This window comes from Salminus brasiliensis, chromosome 1 (assembly GCF_030463535.1).
Source record: "Salminus brasiliensis chromosome 1, fSalBra1.hap2, whole genome shotgun sequence".
NCBI lineage: Eukaryota > Metazoa > Chordata > Actinopteri > Characiformes > Bryconidae > Salminus > Salminus brasiliensis.
The window spans coordinates 63,071,634-63,094,786 of record NC_132878.1 but is presented as its reverse complement, the minus strand read 5'-3'; the positions used below and the strand labels follow the sequence as shown (position 1 = coordinate 63,094,786).

The 23,153-nt window shown below is 38.8% G+C and overlaps 2 protein-coding genes across 3 annotated transcripts in view; one reads left to right on the top strand and one right to left on the bottom strand.

Moving 5' to 3' along the window:
• Positions 1-10,692, top strand: part of matn3a (matrilin 3a) — a 12,572-nt gene extending 1,880 nt beyond the window's left edge. Inside the window, exons 2-5 of one of the 2 annotated variants that reach the window (XM_072656397.1) lie at positions 1,709-2,284; positions 4,272-4,397; positions 10,316-10,414; positions 10,637-10,692. In XM_072656397.1, the coding sequence (XP_072512498.1) occupies positions 1,709-2,284; positions 4,272-4,397; positions 10,316-10,414; positions 10,637-10,692 (857 nt within the window). The remainder of the gene's footprint in view (positions 1-1,708; positions 2,285-4,271; positions 4,398-10,315; positions 10,415-10,636) is intronic. The other variant, XM_072656406.1, reaches the window with a different exon arrangement.
• A 4,572-nt stretch (positions 10,693-15,264) lies between these two features.
• On the bottom strand, positions 15,265-22,989 carry laptm4a (lysosomal protein transmembrane 4 alpha). The gene is made up of 7 exons (XM_072685852.1): positions 22,609-22,989; positions 20,188-20,308; positions 19,989-20,065; positions 18,534-18,656; positions 17,744-17,839; positions 17,420-17,518; positions 15,265-16,393 (listed from the first exon to the last, which is right to left on the bottom strand). Exons 1-7 carry the CDS (start codon positions 22,735-22,737, stop codon positions 16,319-16,321), a joined length of 720 nt encoding a protein of 239 aa, XP_072541953.1. The 5' UTR covers positions 22,738-22,989; the 3' UTR covers positions 15,265-16,318.
• Between the last annotated feature and the right edge of the window lie 164 nt (positions 22,990-23,153).

Sequence of the window (23,153 nt, the reverse complement as noted above, 5' to 3'; positions counted from 1 at the left end):
AAGGGTAGACCCAGAACAACCAAGGGTGGTTCTAGAACAATCACATGTAGTTCTAGAAGAAACAAAATTTGATCCAGAACAATCTAGGAGAGTTCCAGAACAATCACATGTAGTTCCAGAAGAGTCAGTTCCAAGTCCAGAACTGTCATTTATGGATCCAGAAAAATCACTTGTAGTTCCTGAACAAATTCCAGCAGGTCCAGAACAGTCACTGGCTGGCCCAGTACACTCACAGACAGCACCAGAACAATCATTTTTTGAACAACCAGCTGTGACAACTAGAGCACCAGTGACAACATCTTCTCCTATTTACCCTCGAGCCTGGGTAAGCTCACCACTGCTGCCAAAATCTACTCTGACACCAGAACTATACCCTGAAGCCACCTCCGCCCAGTCCTTGCCAGCATCCACCCTATCACCGCAGCTGTATCCTCACATGCCCTCAGTCCGGCCAGAAGCTCCAAGTGGAGCACAAGGTGAAATAGCCATCACAGGGAGGACAGGCAGCAAACTCTGCTGAGTTAGCGCTTGGCCCATTCACTTGACATTTCCTGTGTTAAAGGTTGATTTAGCAATATGACATCATTGAGCCTATTGACATTATTGAAATATTGATTATTGAACTACAACCAGTTCATTTCATCTAAACTATAAAGCACCATAAATAACTATAACTATAACAAAATTATAAAGCACCATAAATAACTTCTATTGGGAATGGCATGTCTTTATACTTGGGTAAAGGTAGGACTGGGAGAGGGTGGTTTTTAAAAAACATTTTCAGTTTGTTGGTTGTGGTCCTGAAGGCCCAATGTGCAGCACGGTTTGGTGCTCATCTGTTAACTGTCAGGTTTAGTGGGTGTGTTTGAGCAGGGAAATCACCAAACTGTGCTAAATACCAGTCCTCTAGGTATGGTCTAAAAAGTAGTTTAACAAAAATACATATTTATTTTAACAAAAATTGAACACAAATTACTGGTGGTCATGATTGACTTATAGACAGGCCAAGCTGTGCCACAGTTCAGATTATTTTTTTAAACTGTCGTTTTATGTTGGAAGAAGTTTATATACACAATATTAGCCACAATATTTAATTCGGTTAATGAAATAAACTTGCACACCTTAATAAAATACTTTGCTAATTAAAAAAGGCAATAATCACCTTTTTTATGCTGCTGTGTACAATGATGTCTTCTTACTGAATCTTCTTTTAAGACTGTTTTAACAAATAGCCATGCCCAGCTGTTAAAACAAAACGGCTTTTACAATAATAGACAGCAGCTACTGCCAGCTTTATATGCAACCCATGCCAGTGTGTTTTTGCTTTTGCTTTTGTCAATTTGGTCATTTCTTAAAGAAAATAGTCTTTAAGACTTATTTTCAACCTTATTTTTCAAAGTTGACCAAAAGCTCTATTAATAACCTTTTAGACAAAATGTTGGATGAGAAGGTATCTACAAAACCAGACACATGGTTTCATCTTTAATCTTATTTTGATGTTAAATTTACTTTCACATGTGATGGCATAGGTTCTGATAAACTTGGCTCAACATTATTCTAAACTCTTAGCCCAGCTCTAAGTGGTTTGTGCAAGGGGAGTGTTTAGAATGGTTCAGCATGTCTTACTAACCCCTTCAATCAATAAGCTTAACTGCCATTATCAAACTGTGTTAATAATCAATAACAAAATGTTTATTTTTCACTTCAGCTTCTGATTCCCAGTGCAGGAGCCGTCCACTGGACCTTGTGTTTATCATTGACAGTTCTCGAAGTGTGCGGCCAGGTGAGTTTGAGAAGGTCAAGGTCTTCCTGTCGGACATGGTGGACACGCTGGATGTAGGTCCAGATGCCACCCGCGTTGCTGTGGTGAACTATGCCAGCACTGTCAAAATCGAATTCCTCCTCAAGGACCACCTCAGGAAGGAGAACATGAAGCAAGCAATTAGCCTTATTGAGCCCCTGGCTGCTGGCACCATGACCGGCCTGGCCATTAAGAAAGCTATGGATGAAGCCTTCACCGAGCAGTCAGGAGCACGGCCCAAGTCCAAGAAGATCTCGAAGGTGGCCATCATTGTCACAGATGGGCGTCCTCAGGACCAGGTGGAGGAGGTGTCTGCTGCAGCTCGGGCCTCAGGGATCGAAATCTATGCTGTCGGAGTCGACCGAGCTGACATAGTCTCACTGAAGCTTATGGCCAGCAACCCCCTGGAAGACCATGTCTTCTACGTTGAAACCTATGGAGTCATCGAGAAGCTCACCTCCAAGTTCCGGGAGACTTTGTGCGGTAGGAAATATGGGTGATGGAGGGTATTTTTTGCTTCTATAACTGAAGAACAATAAGGGCTCAGTAAATAAGGGATCAACATTTTGTGTCTGTATATCTTATGATCACCATAAATACTCTGGCAGTCAAAAGAAAGAAGTCATACACTGTTGTTTTTGTGTGTTTATCCTGTCTGCTGCAGTAAAAGAGGAAAACCACAACTGTAAAACCAAAAATAACGCGTCGCACAGTTAATTCATGCACAATTTAAAAACCATTGAGAACTTAAAGAACTGTGTTGGGAAATGTGTGTTAAAAACTCAACTACTATGGATGGCTTGTGCAGCAGTAAAGAAAGTGTTGGAAGCAGTTTATTTGGTTCATGCTAAAAAAAACTTATCTCTGTTCAATATCTCTGGCTCAGTTCTGGTAATGGTAGCTGAATTTTGTGCTTATTTTCTGCGGGACATTTGGCTAGAGAACAGCAGATGTCAACTGGGCCAGAATTCACCCGTTATTCCATACCGCAGCAGGGCCAGAAAGAAGTGGTGGATGTGAGCCAGATTTGGGCCAGCAATAGTTTCCTATTTAGGGATGACCTGGAGTACCGCAAGTTTTGAAGTGTCGGACCATAATTGGTGTGCGTAATTGCCTCGCTCTCACTGGGTGGGTAGGTTGGCCTTTACTTTGCCCCCAATTTTGCTCACTTGGAGGCATCTGCTGGCTGATGTAACAAAATTAGCAGATAGCATGTGTCCAGAGTAAAAATAAGTCAAATAAGAATTCAAGGCTGCTCGCTGGCTAAATTGGGGAGAAAATTACCTACAAATGGAGTCCCTCCCCTTTAACTTAAGTTTTTCTTAGTCCTATCTTAACTTATCAGTGAGAGCCAGGGATGCTGTATGGGTGGTGGGTGACAATTCTAAGAGCCTGTGACTGACAGGGGCCTTATAAATGCATTAATTGAGTATTTAATCAGAACTGTCAGAGTTATGGGGTTTTCTTGGGGTCCAAAATCCCTGGCAGCGCTCCTGATGGGAGGTCTGACCTTCAATCTTTAAACAGAAGCCTCCTGAACTCCAGCCCAACTCCTGCCTGTTACAGCCTCTTCCCACATGTTTTATGCTGATAAAAGTAAGTTTGTTCAGTGATCACAGACACACCAAAATATGAAGAGAAAAATGGGAACAGTTCATAGCTATAGCACTTTGTAGCTCCACTAGGCTAACATTCAGTCAATACCCCTGCCATTTGCTGTGCTTTCCCCCTTTAAATGAACAGACAGGATAAGCTCATCAAAACAGCTAAAAATTCAGTGTACAATATACATGTTTTGACTGACAGTAAATATTTCCTAGTAGCAAATATAACAAAAATCCCTGATAGTTTCAAATAGATTCTAATAGAGTTGTCTGTACATTTTGATTGCTCTAAATTGGAGAGTGTGTTCCTTCATGTGTGTTTAATTTGATCTTTTTTCCTTTGGCTAAACCACAGTCCCAGAAGCATATTGCATTGATTTTTTTTAAAGAGTAATGGTGTTTTTTCTCATATGCATATTTTTAATTACATTGAAATAACATTTTCAATTTTAGAGGCTGTTTCGGCTGATCCTACAAAACTGTGTGGATAAATGTGGATAATGTGATTTATCTTTTTCAGGAACCTGAAGTCAACCCTGCTTGCTGATTCGTGTTGCTATACATGCATACAGTTAAAGTTACATATGTATGGCACAAGCAATTTCACTGAAGTAGGCCATGGCAAAAATGTTCCCATTTCCTTCACAGTGAAATTAACTGGTGTAAAGTTTTTGTGTAGCTAAATCCCAACTATATTTCCCCCCAATCTCATTCTTTTGACTGTAAAATCATATGTATCATGTATAACGGGAAAAGCTTGTTAGATAAGAGTTTGGTAGAGGGCAAAAGAAACACAACATGCAATGATTGGGGAGCTGCTACAGGGGCTTTAATAGCTCCAAATTAGTAACCATAGCTTGTTCCAGGTCCGGATGCCTGTGCCATGGGAAATGACTGTGAGCACATTTGTGTCAGCAGTGGCTCATCCTTTTATTGCAAGTGTCGGAAGGACTATATTTTGAACGAGGACCAGAAAACGTGCTCCCTCAAACGTAAGAGTCTGTAGATTGCTTACAGGCTAATACTATGCTGTTCTAATGCACCATTGAATACATGAAGTAAAGCAGATACAGACAAATTGCTTTTTTGTAAAGCTTGCATACTGCAGCACATCAATGAAATCCCACATGACTAACCTATCACCAAGCTACGCTACCAAAGCTGTGTTTGTCATGACTCTAAAAGTCATACAATACTGCAAATTACATGATACATATTAGACTGTTCCAGTGAACAAGCCTGACTATGTGTATAACATAAATGTTGTTTGTCTCATATATATATCAATGTCTTTCTAATCCAGCAGAGCAATCAGATGGATTAGGCCTACTGATTCATCCTATGCTGTGGAATTATCATGGATGGTCTTTCTGCATGGAACATGCAACATTGCGATGTTGAACAAAGCATGCAGGCAACACTACTCTGATTTACAGTGTTGTTACTGTTCTTTTCTGTTCTGTGAAACATCCTTCTGTTTGTAACCAGCGAGACAGATGACAAGTGTTTGGCCCATCTACTGGTGGTTCTACAGTACTGTGGTATTGAGATACATAGAGCGTAGTGCTTTATGCTGTTTAGTAATAGCTGGACAAAGTGTTTGTAGACTGCACTCTTCACTGTTTATTATGGTCTTACTTATTATGATAGGTTGCAGGTATAGGATATTCCAATAGGTTGGTTGGTGTGGCGCAACAGATAACACCACTGCCTGCCACTGAGCTACCACGCCATGTGGGAGACTGGGGTTCGATTCCCGGTCTGGATGACTGCTGCGCTACACCAATAAGAGTTCTTGGGCAAGACTCCTAACACTGCATTGGCCCTCCTCTGTAATACCTTGTAAGTCGCTCTGGATAAAAGTGTCAGCTAAATGCCTTAAATGTAAATGCCATAGGATCACACTTTATAGACATTACACAGCAGTACAATGGAATTTAGCATTCACATTTAACCTATCCATGGCAGTGAACACAAGCGTAGGGGCTGTGAGCATGCACACACACACCTGGAGCAATGGGCAGCTGCCTCAGCACATATTTCTTGTATTCCTTAATAACATAAAACACGGATTAGTGTGAATTTGCTGATGCCACATAAAGTTACCATTGGACCCTCAGGTTCTGTGTAATGCCTGAGAGCAGCAGAGACGACACCTATATACAGGTGCAAAATAAATTAATGGTCACTCATGTTTGGCACATCGTCTTACCCTGCTCCTGTCAGATGATTTCCTTCCTGCCATCTACACGAAGTATTTATTCTTCTTCCAATAATTTTCCAAATTTCTGTTTTCAGCAGAAGATTTTTTTTTCTTCAGGAACTGTTGTGTTGAATGATTGTCCATATATTTACACATTTGCAACCCATTCCAGGTATAGACTCCTGTGAAATGGGACACCACTGTCAGCACATTTGTGTTGGAAACGCCACCTTCTTTTACTGCAAGTGTCACCGTGGTTATGTTTTGAATGAAGACAAGAGAACGTGTTCCAATGCCAATGATGGTGCAGGCAATAGACGAACTGATGGCTTCAACAATGGCCACAACAATGGCCACAACGATGGCGATGGCAGTGCCAGTGAGTCTAAAATATCTGGAAATGGCCATGACCTTGATTCATGCCATTTCATAGTATTCCTGCAATATGTATTTGGGTGTCATGCCAAGTGGTCACTGCTGAGCACAATGATGTCCAGTGATACTCATATCACATAAGATAATAGATCACGTAAGATGATGAATGTAAATCTTTGCATAAAATTGGCTGTACTTGCAGGTTAGGGAACACAACATAGATATATCTTTGTATGCTTTCTTAGAGGAAAGATCAGACAAATGAATCTGTTGTTCCTACTTTTCAGTCTTTAGGGAAGTTAACATGACCATTGTCATTTAGAACCACTATCCAAGTACTCAGAAAACCTATCCTCAGTTGACTTCTTGACAGATTGAGTCAAAAGAACATATAGCTTTGACTTTCAGTGAGGCCCACCCAATCGTGTGTGCTTGATCAGCCATGAGACAAGCTGATTACTTCTTCTGCTTTTGTCTTCAAGAAGCCTAGCTTCATCATAAAAACTGTCTTCATCTTGGTATTCATCTTTTCTCATCAGCTCCTTATTTATGCTGAGCTACGCGCTGTCCTTGACAGTATTTGGATCATCTTAGCAAGTCCTTGTCTTTGCATGGATGACACATTGTGTATGGCTTTAACATTAGGTCTGGTTCAGATTCTTATACAAAGCCTTCAGTCACTGTTGGAATCATTATAGCTGATTGAAATGGAGCCATTTTTATCCATTGTCCATTAATCAATCCTTTTTTGCCATATTGGAGCACTTCATCCTTCCATGCTTTACAAGAACCTAACGAAGAATGTCAAATCCTCAAACTCACTGGAAAGACTACATAAAAGCAACTTTTTTGTATTTCCCAGATTCTTTAGACATTATAGACATTAACCTATTGGCACCATGCCTAATGCCAGGTGTGGCTTAGAAAGGTATAAACCCCCCAGTATTAAGCCCTGGAGCAGTGGAGCTGTGTTCTCTAGAATGATGGTGTTCCAACCAGTCTTGACCTCACTGTTGCTCTTGTCACTGAATGCTTTTAAACCCTCACAGCAATGCTCCAACATCTAGTTGACAGCCTTCCCTGGACAGTAGAAAGTTATTTCAACAAATGCAATTCCCTTGATTTTAGAAGAAGGAATGAATGAGTAGGTGTCCACTATATACTTTTGTCCATATAGTGTATGCATGCAGTATTTAGAAAAAGCATAATATGTATTAAGAATAAATGGTTTTAGTCCCTCAAGGGAACATACATTGGTTTCATATAAATGCTGTCAGTATGTATGTTTCTCAAAGGATAACTTTTCCCCTTGGTTTTAACAGGAACTAGCTAGGTCACAGTCAACACGAGCTGAAGTGTTGACAGAAATATCTAACGCTTATAATGCAATGTAGTCTCAAAAGAGAAGAGGCTAATATTAACTGTAGATTTAAAAAAGAACGGCAACACTGTCCACATTTGGCTGCAGCTGTGACTGATTGCAGGTGCGGATGCCTGTGCACTGGGTAATGACTGTCAGCACACTTGTGTGAGCAGCGGCTCCTCCTATTACTGCACGTGTCCCCCTGGCTTTGTCTTGATGGAGAATAAGAGATCATGTTTCAAGGCCAGTGATGAGGATGATGATGAAGGTGGTGACACTAGTGCCAGTGAGTTATTTGTCATAAACGGCAATGACTTGTTTCATGCTGTTTTATGACCATTTGTAGGGTGTAGACTGGATTGTTTAAAAGACACTGTCTCAGACATTGTGTTCCAATAGTTCAGGCAGACGTCTTTTATACTGTAGCTACATAATCCAGATCGGTGTATTGTCTTATGTATGGGTGGGACATCTCGATTGCTCCAGCTTGACACACAGCTTGTTGCAGGTTTGGACCACTGTGCAATGGGACATGACTGTGAACACATTTGTGTCAGCAGTGATGGCTCCTATCGCTGTGAATGCCGGATGGGTTTTGTCTTGAATGAAGACAAGAAAACATGTTCACGTAAGACCTTGTTGACCAGGCTATTCAACTGAGGGCATTCCAATGTTCACTCCAATCAGACACCCTACTTAGGATGTCTTAGGATCTACAAGGAGCAGAATCCTTGTACTTCTAATTCAAAAATTTCGATATTGAGTAGTATCACTTCAACATGCACTCTTAAAATAAGGTTCCTAAATGATTTTTGGCTTGAAAATATGGTTCTTGGAGAACATGCATAATTTGACATTGCACATTCTGTGGTGTGACTATTGTGCATGCTCCCATTGTAATTCTGAAACGATACATTGCACAGCCCTATTTGTACCCACAAAAAAGATCCATTTAAAGTTTATTTAGGGAACTTATAATAATTATTCCATAATATCTCTTCATTGAACCATTTTCATGTTTAAAAGCGCACCCACCATTGTGACTGGTTGTGGTATGCACTTTGACATTAGGAATTTACAGACTGCTGAAATTAAAACTAGTGATTTGGTATGCATCATTTTCCGGGGATGGTGGTTGGAGAAACTACTGGTAGACATTGTAGCCCATGAACAGCATTTGAATAGTCCTGTTGTAAACTGTGGATTCAAGTCTGAAGACCACGTCCTTGTGAAGAATCAAATTCTTTGGTTGTTTTTAGATTTTACCATAGAAAGAGTAGTTCAGTTCAGTGGTTCCTAAACTCTGGTTGTGCACATTTTAGTCTTTTTCATACTCTAACACAGTATTTGTTCAGTAGGTGATTGGTTGGGTCAGGTGAGTTGTGGCCAAGAAAAATACTAAAATGTGCTGGACAGCAGGACTCCAGGACCATTGTTGGGAACCACTAGTTTAGACAAAAGTACCTATAAATGTGGGGATACAGAACAGATACAGTACATTGTCTTGTTATGCATGGGTGGGAAATCTAGATTGCTCCAGTGCCTGACACACAGCTTGTTACAGGTTTGGACCACTGTGCAATGGGACATGACTGTGAACACATTTGTGTCAGCAGTGATGGCTCCTATCGCTGTGAATGCCGGATGGGTTTTGTCTTGAATGGAGACAAGAAAACATGTTCACGTAAGACCTTGTTGACCAGGCTATTCAACTATCCAATAATTACTCCTATCATTCTATTCTGTCGATTTAATTATTAGTATTAGTTTATTGTTTTGATTTTTAGCTGCCAGATCGTGGCCTGTTCAACCCAACTACACTAAATTCCCCAGTCTAGCCCACCTATCCAGCAGAAGTTGTTGCAGAATTTGAGATTGGAACTAATGATAATGACCCTGCTGTAGAGTCATTTGAAAAGTCCAGAGCAAGTTTTGGCAGTTTTTAGATACATAGCTGTACACAGCTGCGTGTTTTAGATTTTCCTGCTGCAAGCTATAGTGATCAATTCCATTTTTCAAGATTGTCTGTGATTTTCCTATTTAAACACATCTGAATCATCTTAGATTTTTAGTCAAGTTTGGTTAGTGTGTTTGAGTACTGAAATCACTGAACACTAACAGAGTCAGACTCTGCCCCCCGAGGACAGGAATAGCCAAATCCTGCTATAGAGTCAACTTGGAAGGCTATTTACTCCAGAGAAAGGGTGTCCAACCCTTCTACTGGTGAGGTACCTCATTGAAAAGTTCAGTCCCAACCCTAATCCATCACACCCGATCCAGTTAATGAAGGCTGACAGGAGCCTTTGGAATATTAAAGCATGTTAAAGTGTATTGGACCTGAAATCTTCATGGCATGAACAGCTCTAGAAGGCGTAGCTTAGGATATGTTTTTAGGGTTTGTAGTGTTGGGTAGGAGCAGTTGTCATTTTCTAGCGGATTTATCCATTAATGTTTTTATACAACTACATTTCTAAAATCTAGTTAAATAGTTGAGATTTGTTGTTCTTTGAGATACTTTTAGGAGTGTCAGACAAGCTTACACTGATTCATGGGAAAGACCTCATCTGTCTTTAATTGTGTTTTAATCTGGATCAATTCTGCATTGATTCATTATTGTGGCTCGAACCTCCAAAACAGTATGTAACACTCACAATGTTGCGAAACGCTACCTACAACATTGCATTAGCTATTGCTAAGTGTTACATTGCGTACTAATCAACTTCTCAAAACAGCTGGTTTGTAAGGGGACACAACTTCCCCCAGTGAAATCAGATTTACTCTAAATGTTTTAAAGCTTTCAAAAATGTTCAAGGAGAAAATATTCAAAAAAAGGTAAAGGGTGTTTTACAGTTCTTAGCCTGATTTCAAGCAACAAATACTCTTCTCACTCTAGACAGTTAAGTGCAAGGCAGGCTTGTCGACTTTACATGTTGCTTTACATGTCTAATGGTCTTTGCTTTGATGTGAAGAGATGAAGGTGGAGATAGTGCAAGATCCATGTATTTGTGAAGCTAGGCTGGCCTTCCAGAGGCAGACCCAAACATCTATCCAGACCCTCAATTCCAAACATATCCTTTCTATTCAGTCTTGGTCTTTTACACTGAAAAAGATTTTTTCCTTTTTGCCATAATATGGTCTAAATTACATCCAGTCTCAAATCAAATGGGTTAAATAATTAAATGGGCAAAATACCTGTTTTGTACATATTCACCTTTGACTGAGCAAGGTTATCCTCAAATGAAACAGCATCTAAAAGAACGAGAATGCAGTAACCTTAACAGCCGTCATACTAGCTGATGTCACCAGGAAAGTCGAGCAAATGGAAAGAATGCTGGCTCGCATGTAACAGACTATGTTTTGGTAAGTGATTATTCTCCCCACCACAGACTTTGAAAGCCTAATGGATGATGCACACCACTTACCCTCATTAATATTCCTGAAGGTCAACCTGACATTGTGAAGCTTCAGCTACCTGTTCTGTTGTGTGGACCACTGAAGCGGAGTAAAACTCTCCATTGCTCTTCTGTTTTACCAAAGCTGCATGGAAGACCACCCAGAAGACCCCAGCAGACTACACAAACTTCAGTATCATCTGGAAACATCACATTCAAATCTTCAAAAATTCAAGGACTGAACTTTTCCCAAGATAAAGACAAACATGAGAAGGACATGCTGATATCTCAAGATACACTTTGAATGTAAATGAACAGCCCCACAGTGTGAGGCTGCCCTGAGGTCCAGAAAACATTTAAGAACCCATCGTCCAGTCATGAAGAGACAAATCATGTGAAGTTGCCTTTATACATTTAACATTATACCGTTTTTCCTTCTCTGGTTTAATGTCTCTCAGCATGATTCATTCAGTCATAGTTTATACTTTAACATATTTGTATCCCTTGATGCATGTTTTACACTTATTTTTGTCTTATTTGTGGGTTTTTATTATTATTTGTATTATTATTATTATTATTTTAAGTTAACATAATAGGATTTGTTAAAATTGTAGTATCAATGGAGTATGTATTATAAGCTGTAATATCTATTATACCTGTTTATGAAAACTGAAGAGACAATAAAATAACCCTATTCAGCACATAAGTCCAGAATATCATTACTGTGCACTGTTCCAAAAAAACCAAAGGAATAAAGCTGGTAAAGTATAACCCAGACATGCCAAACCTCCCTTTCACATGTCTAGGCATCTAGAAGAGGTAAATGTCTGCTGTCGCAGGCTTAGACAGTGAATGAAAAGTATGGAATATTCAGAACAACCTCAGAAATATGTGCCTGTCTGATACTTGTGTGAGATCTGCTTGAGTCAACAGTTCCAGGCCTCATCATAAGAACGGCACAGACCTGGAGTCGGCCAACCTGGTTCTTTCACTGCCGTGACAAAGCGCTTGTTTAATCATTCATCCAGTTTCCAGATGCTTTAATCAAACACTCCTTCCCCCACACACACCTAAAACAATGTGCCCTTGATGAAAGCCCACGTAACATCAACTCAAAGGCAACCACAGCTGTGGCTATGACACTTCTATGAGATTACAGTTGGAGTGTGTGCTGGAGCGTCTCCACTGTTTGTTAAAGCTGAAGACTGAAATAAGAAATTTGGTTTGGTTGCCAGGAGACGTAGGGCAGACTGATGCCTGCTTGCAGACTCAGTCTGCCCTTCGCTCGACATAGACTTCAAATCTCCATGTTAATTCTCACAGCAAACACTAACATTGAGGTCCTATGGAGGAGCAGAAATCTTCAAGCTTTCTTGACGTCCTTCAGGTCACTGCCAAATCCAGTCTGGGGAATTGGCAGATTCCTAAATGTCACTGAGAACAGTAATGGATAGAAGAACAGAAGGGCATCATCGACACACACAGCTGCTGCCCTTTCAGTGATCTGTCTGCAGACTAGAACTGCAGTGATATGAGAATTGTGCTGATATCTGCTGATCCTATGTATAAACAGGCACAAAATGTAGAAATTCGAACTAAACCAACCTGGATCAGCATTAAAAGGAAACATTTATTAAAAGGAAACTCTACCTTTAAGAGTGAGCTTTGCATGCACTTGTATCTCCATTGTATCTCTTTTTATTATTTCATTACTATTTTTCATATCCACAAATGCATCATCATCGCTGAAATGTAAACTCTCCATTACTCTTTTGTTTTACCAAAGCTGTCTGGCAGACCACCCAGAAGACCCCAGCAGACTACACAAACTTCAATATAATCTGGAACATCACATTCAAATCTTCACAAATTCAAGGACTGATGAACGTTTTCCCAAGAATAAAGACAAACAAGAGAAGGAAATTCATAAATATGCTGATATCTTAAGATACATTTTGAATGTAAACTAATAGCCCCATCATCTAGTCATGAATATATATACATATATACACTTCACATTATACCATTTTCCTTCTCTGGTTTAATGTCTCTCAGCATGATTCATTCAGTCATAGTTATACTTTAACATATTTGTAACAGGTACAAAATGTAGAAATTGGAACTACATCCACCAGCATTACAAGAAAACATTTATTAAAAGGAAATTCTACCTGTAAGAGTGAGCTTTGCATGCACTTCTATCTCCATCTATCTTTTACTTTTTATTATTTCATTATTATTTGTCATATCTAATTTATCAAATTATCATCATCATCTCTGAAATGTGAACTTTCAAAAAAACAGAAAAAAACTTTTTAAGCAATTTGGATTATTCTTATCCATTAAACTGTTGCAAGATTCTGCTGATATTTTCAAATTGTATATATATATATATCGCTAGAGAGCAAAAACGACAAGGTTATGCAGTAAACTATACCAACTGCAGAGAAGATGGACGGAAAATGTTTCATATTCCAAAGGAGAATCACATTCATAGAAGTCTATGGGGCATCTGCACGTAAGCCTGCACGTAAGCCTAAGTTCATCATGCCCAATATACAATAATGTGTGAGCTAGGGGGATGTAAATCCCCCAGCACTGGGCTGTGGAGCAGTAGAACTGGGTTCTCTGGAATGATGGGGCTCCATCCAATACCTTTGGGATTGAGTTGGAATGGCAGAACGTATCATCCAACATCAGTACCTGACCTCACCAATGAGCATGGAAATCCAACAAATCCTGGCTGCCATCAAAAGTGTTACACTCTGAACAGCAGTATTAAATGACTGAACATTTAATTAATTTCTTCATGCTTCTCTGGTTGGCTCAGACATCTCCACCCCATACAAACACAATCTGCACCCACCAAAGAATGTGTATTTTGTTGCTGTACAATGAAATTGAAAAACAATTATTTCCATTTTTGTCCACTTTAGTTTTCTCCATGTCCTGCTCTGTATGAACAGATGAACGGACCAATAGAAATGCTCTTGGAATAAACTCTTATTTTTACTGACATTGAGCTCAGAACAGTTTTGCCTTCTCCTGTAGGCTTACCATTTTGGAGATACATGTTTTTACTGGACAGCGACAATATATATTCAATATTTTTTATTCTGTATATATTTGTATTTTTATTATTGCACCTAAAATTTTCACTCACCCTGTGACAATAAATGTGACTGGATTTGATTTCAGTCAGTCTTGTGGCTACAGACGCACATGCTCAAGCAGTTCAAATCATGTCTGCAGTGAAGAATGAAAATATATCCCTTGAAAAGATTTTCACATCCTGTGCTCAGGTAAACACAGAGGTGAGGAATTCCTTGGATGGTCATGAGGGTTGAAAAGGTTAGGAATGCCCAGCATACACGTTGGCATGTTCAGCAACATGTGTGCACTGATCTGACCTTGACTCATCCTTTAAAATATGAAAAATATGTAAGAGCACAATGTGATGTCTGCCTTTACCTTTCTTTCCCAGCTGCACATCTCTGCTACAAACCAAGAGATTTCCACACTCAAATAGGATTCAATCCAAACCCAGTTCTGGCTAACTATAAAACAGGACACACATAGATAGATTAAACTGACTATATGCGTATCACTATATGCGTCATATGTGTAGAAACCAACACGCTGGGTCATGTAAGTTTGACCCAGAACTGTATTTCCTCAACTTTATATTATTTTCCTGCTCCTAATAAATGTAAACACGCTAGTTGAATAGGGTGCCCAATCAAATCCTCTTTAACATTTACGTTTCTTAGCTTCACTACAGCTTGTTCCTGCGTTTGTGAAGATGACAAAAGTCAGATAAGCTTTTACAGATAAAACACATTAATTAATTAATTAATTAATCAGAATTATGTAAGAATTAGTATTTTGCTACTTAGTTCCCCCTAAAGGTGAGGAATTGAATTTACTTTTAAACCACATCCAGAAAAACACAAATCACCTTTGGAGACACCACCAAAGAAAACACTTTACACATGCATTCCTGGACAAGTTAAGAGATATAGAACCGACACTAAAAGTGAAAGAATCATAAAGTGACAGTAATGTAACAGGGTTTTACACAAATATGACTGTGTTTCATGGTTCTTGCAGTTCTCAGCAAGGCTTGTTTTGACCACAGGACCATTTGTTAACTAGCTACAGTTTAGACAAAAGATTACTCTCAATTTAGTAGTGGCTCTGATGTCAACATTGTAAATTGCATGAGCTTGGTATTTAATTGTGCACCTTTATTTAAGATGTGCAGAAAGGGAGGGGTATTTATTTACACGCTGTAAGAATTTCAGTAAAGAACATACAAATCAATCTATAGATCTTTCTGCTTACTTGAACCAACTTCTGGCCTCATTAATATGTTTTAAATAAGGCTGCTGTTAACTATTTTCTTGAATCTCACCATTACCTGTAAACTACCATCAAACAGATTTCACATCCATCCCAGTTCTAACACTCAATGGCTTTTAAGGCAATCAAAAAGTTCCAGTGTGCAAGAATATAGATCTCCAGGAGATTTTTCAAATTGTTTATTACTGAAGTAATCAGCTCACCAGAATGTGTACAAGAAAAAGATCAAGAAAGAGAGAGGGAGTAGCATGCATCCATTGATGTTTACAACACTAGCAGTTTCCAAAGCATCGTCTCTTGTGAGAGAAAGGGCCTCCTCTCTTGTCGGCAACGTGTTGAAGCAATGACCACTATATCACAACAACAGCGCACGATGAATGCTGCTTAAGATGCTGGTACATGGATCAATGAATGGATGGGTGGACTGACACAACACTAAATATATAAAACAAGATAAAGTGCTACGACCTCTTTCGCCTATGCTTTGATAAAATCTTACTTTCGCACAAAATACACGAATGGAAAAAAAGGGTCTTTTAGTTTCACATTGGATTGTCAAGGACAGACGCTTAAACTAAAACAGATTACTTTACATTAGCCAAGCAAGAAAGTAGTGCTTCTAAAAGTTAATGGACAGCAAACCGGCAAAGAAAATGTATTATTTTCACAATATCTCCTCAACTTAGTCACCAAGAAAAGCATGAAAGGAAAAAAAAGAAGAAGAAGAAAAAAATAAAGAAAACAGAAAGACGAGAAAAGTGAAAGCTTTCACTGCTTCATGTGCATTACTCGCTGGCAGATGTTCCACCCCGTCTCAGGAGAAACTCGTCACCACAAGGAATAAACTATACAATGCTGTCAAGAAGCACAACTTTGCTATGCGATCCAGCTCGCGATGAGGCATAATCACCACAAACCAAATTCCCCCAAACCTGGAACAACCATTTCCCCAAAAAAACCCACTGCAAAGTCTTATTTCATTTGTTTTCTATTACTTTACAAAAATAGATCTGTAAGTGATGAACTGTCACAACACATTATGAGAGGCAATTAAGTCATGCTAATGACAATTATGGTTAAGTCTATGCAATATGCAGAGGTTTAAAGTGATACTTGTGGTGGGGAAATCTTAGCACCCTCCATTCTACAGAGTGGAAGGTGGGATCAAAAGGCCATGAGATATCTGCAGTGACTTTAATTAGTAGAGAGACATGGACTTCAGGCAGGCATGTAGGGAGGAGGAGGCTCTTTTGCTGGCATCGTCATGGCCATTTCATAGGTGGGAAGGATGTACTGTAAAAGAAGCACAAGAGAAACACTTAATATTATTAAACTAAAATCATCTTATAATATAGCACATCAATTGCAATGTGTATAATCTCATAAGAATGGAATAATAGTCAGGAGCACAAAACTAAAACATTTCCCCATCCTGCAAGTGGGCAAGTGCAGATAAGACTTACTTATGCATTGAGAGCCCTCTGCTGGCAAGGAATAAGCAGTGCACTTTAGAGTAGCTGCTCAATTAAGCATTCGTCTACAGCAGTATTCACAACTTGCATCTAAAGATCTACCCTCCTGCAGACTTCAATATGACATTATTATTATTAATGTCTGGGTAGATAAATTAAGAGTGTTAGATTTGGAATGGAGGTAAAAGCTGCAGAAAGGCTCCAGGAGGAAAGTTGGTGGCCACTGTTCTAGACTTGAACACACTTTAAACAGTATTAATTGCAGTGCTCCTCATGTAACACCCTTTAACAAAAATACAGCACTACACTGTGCATGTAAAGCAGATGCTAACAAATAGCCTTTGATACTGATCTCTTTGAAGGGGGAAGTAGACTTGTATATAAAGTACAGAAAGTTACACACTGTAAATCAATACTGTAAATGGGCAAAATAATTAATAGATTTTAATAAACTAGCACCAAGCTGACACTGTAGTTTGGCTGTTTTTGAATAGCTTTGTACTGATAAAGAGACTGAATAATATTTTTATGTATTTTTGCATTAATATTATACTGATACTGTGATAACCTTTTACATAATCTTATCACAGAACACACCTATCCTGTCTGGTTCAAACTGCAGCTTGTTAGGTATAACTATATATTGCCTGTACTGCCATTAAAATATCTATCTATGGGTGAGATCCAGCATGAAGCACTGCTCACAAATGTGCATAAGAATAAATTTGCATGCTAATTTTCACAAGTCTAAAGCTGTGACCTTGGTTATGATGGTTAAATATATCTGTTGTGACCAGCTCTTTTGCTAGGGCCTACTGAGTGGACAGTGCAGTAGAGGCTGATATACCTGAGGTGGGGCCTCAAAAGCAGGATAAACAGCAATCTCTGGCATGTTTCGATTGTTGATGTACTTGTAGCAGTTCCACACACAGTTGATCAAGTAAGCCTGTACACACAAAAAAGTTATTTTTATATTCAAGCATATTTATATTTGAACATGTGGGCACTGGAGTATTTGAATACCAGCCCAACTGTTATAAGGAGAGGAAGCAAGTTTAGAGAACTCTGATAAGCCCTCCCACTTAAGGCTTTGTACAGAAAAGCACTGCATCGTTGCAGCCCGAACACAGTACAATATGCACATTCCAATCTGCAAAAGAGGTTTAAGTACCTTCAGGATGATTAGGACAGCGAAGAAGATGAGCACAAACAGCAGAAGGCAGCTGGAGTCCAGAGAAAGAAGGTTGTCTTTGTATGGGAAGTCCGGCTGAAAGCAAAAATGAGCTTGTGTGTATTTCATAACAGGCCATTGTGAAGAATCTAGGACTTTCAACAAAAACAGCTCTGGTTTCCATTCAAATGCTTCACATATTTTAAGTGCTTGGTTAATCAGTGTTTCTATCAGCTAGTGTTTTGCATCAATCCTGTAAAATCCTGAAACAGGAAGAACACACAGCACAAAACTCTCAGTTTCGGTCACTGCACACAGTGACACTTAATCATTCAAATCTTTTCTGTCTTTGGAGTAGTTCTGACAGCCCTCAGTCAGCTAAACATGGCAGTAGTTCAGAGACCCATTTAATAACAGTTGAATTCTCGTTCTCACAGAAACAATCTGGGTGGGAAGACCCCACAGCCAACTGTTCTGATTGGATGTAATGCCAAACCTGTTCTGTGTTTATTCAAATACAGTTTTTCCACATTTCTCCTTTAGCGATAAAGCAACTTTCACCCACTTTGAAAAAAACAATATTTATAAATATTATATACATTTCCAACCAGTTTCTCTTCTGCATTTACAACATTCACACAAAAAGGATGTATGGAAAACCCACTTATAACTTATAATAATAATAATAATAATAATAATAAATATATATATATATATATATATATATATATATATATATATATATATATATATATATATATATATAAAAGGACCCAGGAAAAGCACTGACCAGCTGATCCAGGTAGTCTTTGATCCTGGGTAGGTAGGTGAGGGAGCTGATGGCCACCAAGCAGCTCAGCGCAAAGTCAAACAGTTGGTAGCAGAAGAATGGGATGAGCCAACCATCGCGGTGCTTGAGTAGAGTAAAAATAAACACACAGGTTCATTGTTATGTTTTCAGTTGTCCATTTTTGTTGCCTAAACAATGTAGACACCTAGGTACAATAAATGTGAATACATTTACTGGTAAGTGTTTGCACTATATATTCCAAGAAATGCAATTCAATATTAAAATCTTCCATCCCAAATGGTTTCTGTAAAAATATCCTAATTGTAGCTTTGAAATTAAACTAAAGATCACATACCAATAATTTACAGAAATACTCAAGAAGGGTGAAATAACCATGTACTCATTTAAAAAGACCAGAGATAAAGTTAGTGTTATGGGACAAGAAGTCAGGAGGTGTCTACTCTAGATGATATTAAGTAGTAAAGGGTTTTAGGGCATTCTATTTTGGGCATACTGCTAAATTCACTAAGCAAGGAGTAACACACTTCACTAGGGCAAATGTCTTCAACCTGGAAACTACAGTACACTTATCATGTTAAGACATCAAACCTGTTTTAAATGGTGCTGCCATGCAAGACTGTAAAGTGCAGATTAGCATGAATGACACAAGGACACTAAAAGTACTTTTCACATCAAGTAGGTCTCAAAACAACTGGTGATCACTGGTGGACCTGGTCATAAACCCTACTACTGAACACTTCTGCTCTTCATTTACTAACTGATGCCATGCAAGCATTGAGCAAAATAGCACCCTCTTTAAAAAAAAAGAATAAAAAAAAAAGAAAAAACAACACTGAGCAGATGGAGCTACGCAAATAACTCGGCTCTCATGATTTTAGATAAACAGTGAATTCAAAATGAGCACAGTTTCTATATACAGACTTGTAAATGCTAAAGTGTGAACAATGTGTTTTGAAACTTTGACAGTGTTTACACACTGAGAGAATTTAGTTTTTTTTCCATATGGGTCCTTTATAGTCAACCCTCCAAGGCTTTTCCCCTGCTTCTTAAATAGAAATAATTTTGCACAACAGTGTAATATTATCATCAACCATTGTCAACATTAAACTTATTTATGCTATTAAAGATTAATTTAGTGTCTGTTGAACAACAGTGCTTTTACGCTGGTCTGTGCTAATACAGTAATCATTAGCTCTACTAAATACATGTCAGTCAAAGAATATATGCTGCAGTGATCGAATACAGATCTAAGCAACATGTAAAAATGCATATATCTAAAAGAGCCAATTTTCCTTTATTTTTTTCTAATATGTTAAAATTAAATAGTGCAATTAAATAGATTTTCACTTAGAAAATTAACAAAACATTATGTGAACCATGATGTTCAAACTTTTGCATAAGACTGTACCATATGGTTTGCTCATATACACTTACAGTAATGGCACCATACACCATCATGGCGCTGATGGTGAGCATCAGTAGAGAGATGGCAAATCCCACACAAGCATTTTCTAAAAGAGAGGAAAAGAGAATTAAATGATCCTTCCTCCACGGTCTCTCCCAGGCTAGAGTGGGTTACAGTATTTAAGCATCTTCCAGAATCATAACAGCTACCTTTACCACTATGACCTACCTGACATTCTGTCTGAGGCAAAGTAGTGCTCGATAACCTCATACTGCAGATCAACAGTGGGAACGTTCTCTGGGTGGGTGACTGCCACAGTCAGCAAGATTCCCATCAACAGGTTCACAACCTGTTGAAAGAGAGAACACTTATTAGAAAAGGATGTTATGGAAACAAACACACAATTAATGTATACGTCTCCACTATTCTCAAACTATAAATAAACACAAATCCAGCGGAAAGTAAAGAAAGAGTAATTAAGAACTCTGCGTCTCTGAACTCCTCCAGTCCACTGTGTGGATTTTTTTGCAGCTCCCCTGAATTACTTAGATGAAGAGGTGAACTTGGTGTTGGAAATGTTTTTGCTTTTAAAAATATATAAATATAAACTTACTATAGATTGTTATATACTGCTTAACATCATTTTCTTGGATGTCTTAGACTGACTTACAATGTATATGTATTGTATTGTGTACATGTGTTATGTCTTACCTTTATTAAACAAACTTTAATACTTTCATGCCAAAGCCAGAGTACATTTAGTCATTTCAGTTTTCCTTGCAATTTCTGTACACTTGACAAATGACAATCAATAATCTATAACCTAGACTGACTATTCATAATGCCTATGGATGTTTGTGTGTATATATTTATATTTAATTAACCTTCCTGTTTTGTCCTTGTTCACTGAAAAATGTAGCTCCGTCAATCTGATTATCATGACCTCCCATTACTTTGTCCACACTGGGCATCTGAACACCCAAAATTAATTATGATCATTGCCATTGAATTGTGAGTGTTTTATATTTAACTTCTGTAAACCCTTTGTGTCAAAACTGGCCAATCATTAGAAATGAATGGGTGACACTATAACAAGTGTATAAAATTAGGTTTGAGCACCTGATCAGACGGACACTGTTTCTCTCCCACACCCTCACATGCATGTGTGTACAGCTCGTTTGTGGTGTGGATGGCGGTGACTCCTGGCTGGAAGCAGGGGAGGTTCTTCAAGAGAAGGCTATTCTTAGAAGAACATCTCATTCTGCAGTTTCCGAGATTAAGACACCACTCATACTCCAGATTGTTCAGTCTGACTGAGAAATGAATGGGCTGCAAAACTCTGTGCACCTTTTTCAGCGCAGATGATACAAATACACCAGTAACACTTAATCAACAACATTGGGTAACACAGCAACTACTAAGCAACACCTATTTCAGCACCTAAGCAAACACCAACCACCTACTTCAGCCTCCACGAAGCAACTCTAAACATCACAGTCATTCTGTACCTCCTTTAGGATTTCTTGAAACACACGTTTCTAGTCGTCACCGTCACTTCAATGTGTTTAAACATTAAGGTGTTTAACATTATGGTTCAGCTGAATACAATTTTAGTGTAATTTAGGACCCATGTCCTTCATTTACTAATAAAATCAAAATGATCAATGTTAGAAAATTTGACATTTGAAACATAGTCTGTGATTACTTGTTATACTGAAAATAGTTACTTAAACTTCATAAAGTTTACACTTTAGCAACTTAAGGTGATAATATATGCAGTATTTTAATCACATTAGTTAAGATTACTTAGAAATCAGAAATTAAGTTAGAAATTAACACAACATTACGGTCAAGCTTTATCCGTGTCTTTACAGACAAAATCTTAGGGGCGTATCGCTGGATTATGAATTCCTGCCCTGATCAGTACCAATGTCAGATTTCTTGCTTAATCGCTTAATTTCCTGTTCCTCTGCCTAAACACACAACCCTCACAGACTAAATATTTTAATAAATATTAAAATGACAAGAGTACTAAACCGACTACTGAGCACTAAACCGGAGACTTTAGGCACTGTGTTCTCGTAGTTGGAAGCCAACAAGTTTAGGCCCGAGCTGACGACAGCGTTCACCAACGCATATGTAGCTAGATAGATAGCTGTCGGACAGAGAGTTCAGAGAAAACACTCGCAAAACCAGCTGACTATATCTCTGAACACATTGAAAAAATGTGTACAAACTACCAGCAATCTAATGTTTCATAACCACCACAGCTGCACTGTAAGCATTCCTTAAAATAGAAACATTTACTTTTAGTTGCTAGCTAGTTGGCGCTAGCTAGCTAGCGTAGGTGCAGCTTAAGCTAGCTGGCTGGTAATGCTAGCTAGCTACTGTATTCCCGACGTTAGCTAGCATAAAGAATTGAAATAACTGTGTTTAAGTTACTATTACGAAAACAGGGGACGAAAACATGAGCTTAATATTACGAATATTTAACACCAGTAGTTATTGTATCAACACTTGCGTTACTGATTTACCCTCTGTCTGACGAAACTGCTATAGCTAGCTAGCTACTGCTGCTAGCGCAGAGAGGGACTTCAGAAAATAGAGATAAACACAACCAAACAAAAACACAGCTGATGTCCAACTTACCATGTACCAAGTGCCGAGAATAATGGTCCCTGTCCTGACATGACAACACCCACAACATCGTGTGGTGTAGAGTCTGCTGCGGCTCGGCTTAAAATGCATGGCGTCGTTGTGAACACCGTGGACGAACATCGGAGGAGGAAAAGCTCGGCCTGAAAACAAAAACAGCACTGAAGAGAAGAGAACACACCTCCACCTCCAACCCACTCACTCACTGGAGACAGGCAAAACACCCAGGATAAAAACCCGTTTTCCGTTCCTGTGCTCGCCTGCAGCTGCAGTGGCTGTATAGAGAAGCGCTGGTGTGTTTCTGGAAGCGCCGCTGATCAGCTCAGGGTCTGTTACATAAATAACTAACGGTGCACACAGCAGAACCGCTGGGTCACACTGCACCCTGCACTGCACAGCCCCCCTAACAGCACATTCAGCACACCACACATATTCATTATAGTACTAACAACACTAATGATGATGATGATGATAATAATAATAATAATGATGATGATGATGATGATGATAATAGTAATAAATAAAAATAATAACAATTC

Coding starts and splice junctions, on each gene's coding strand:
- laptm4a (XM_072685852.1), bottom strand. CDS start 22,737: ATGTTCGTCCACGGTGTTCACAACGACGCCATGCATTTTAAGCCGAGC. Junction 20,066..20,187: donor TGCCTCAGACAGAATGTCAG/GTAGGTCATAGT, acceptor CCTCTCTTTTAG/AAAATGCTTGTGTGGGATTT. Junction 17,519..17,743: donor CTGTCCTAATCATCCTGAAG/GTACTTAAACCT, acceptor TTGTGTGTACAG/GCTTACTTGATCAACTGTGT.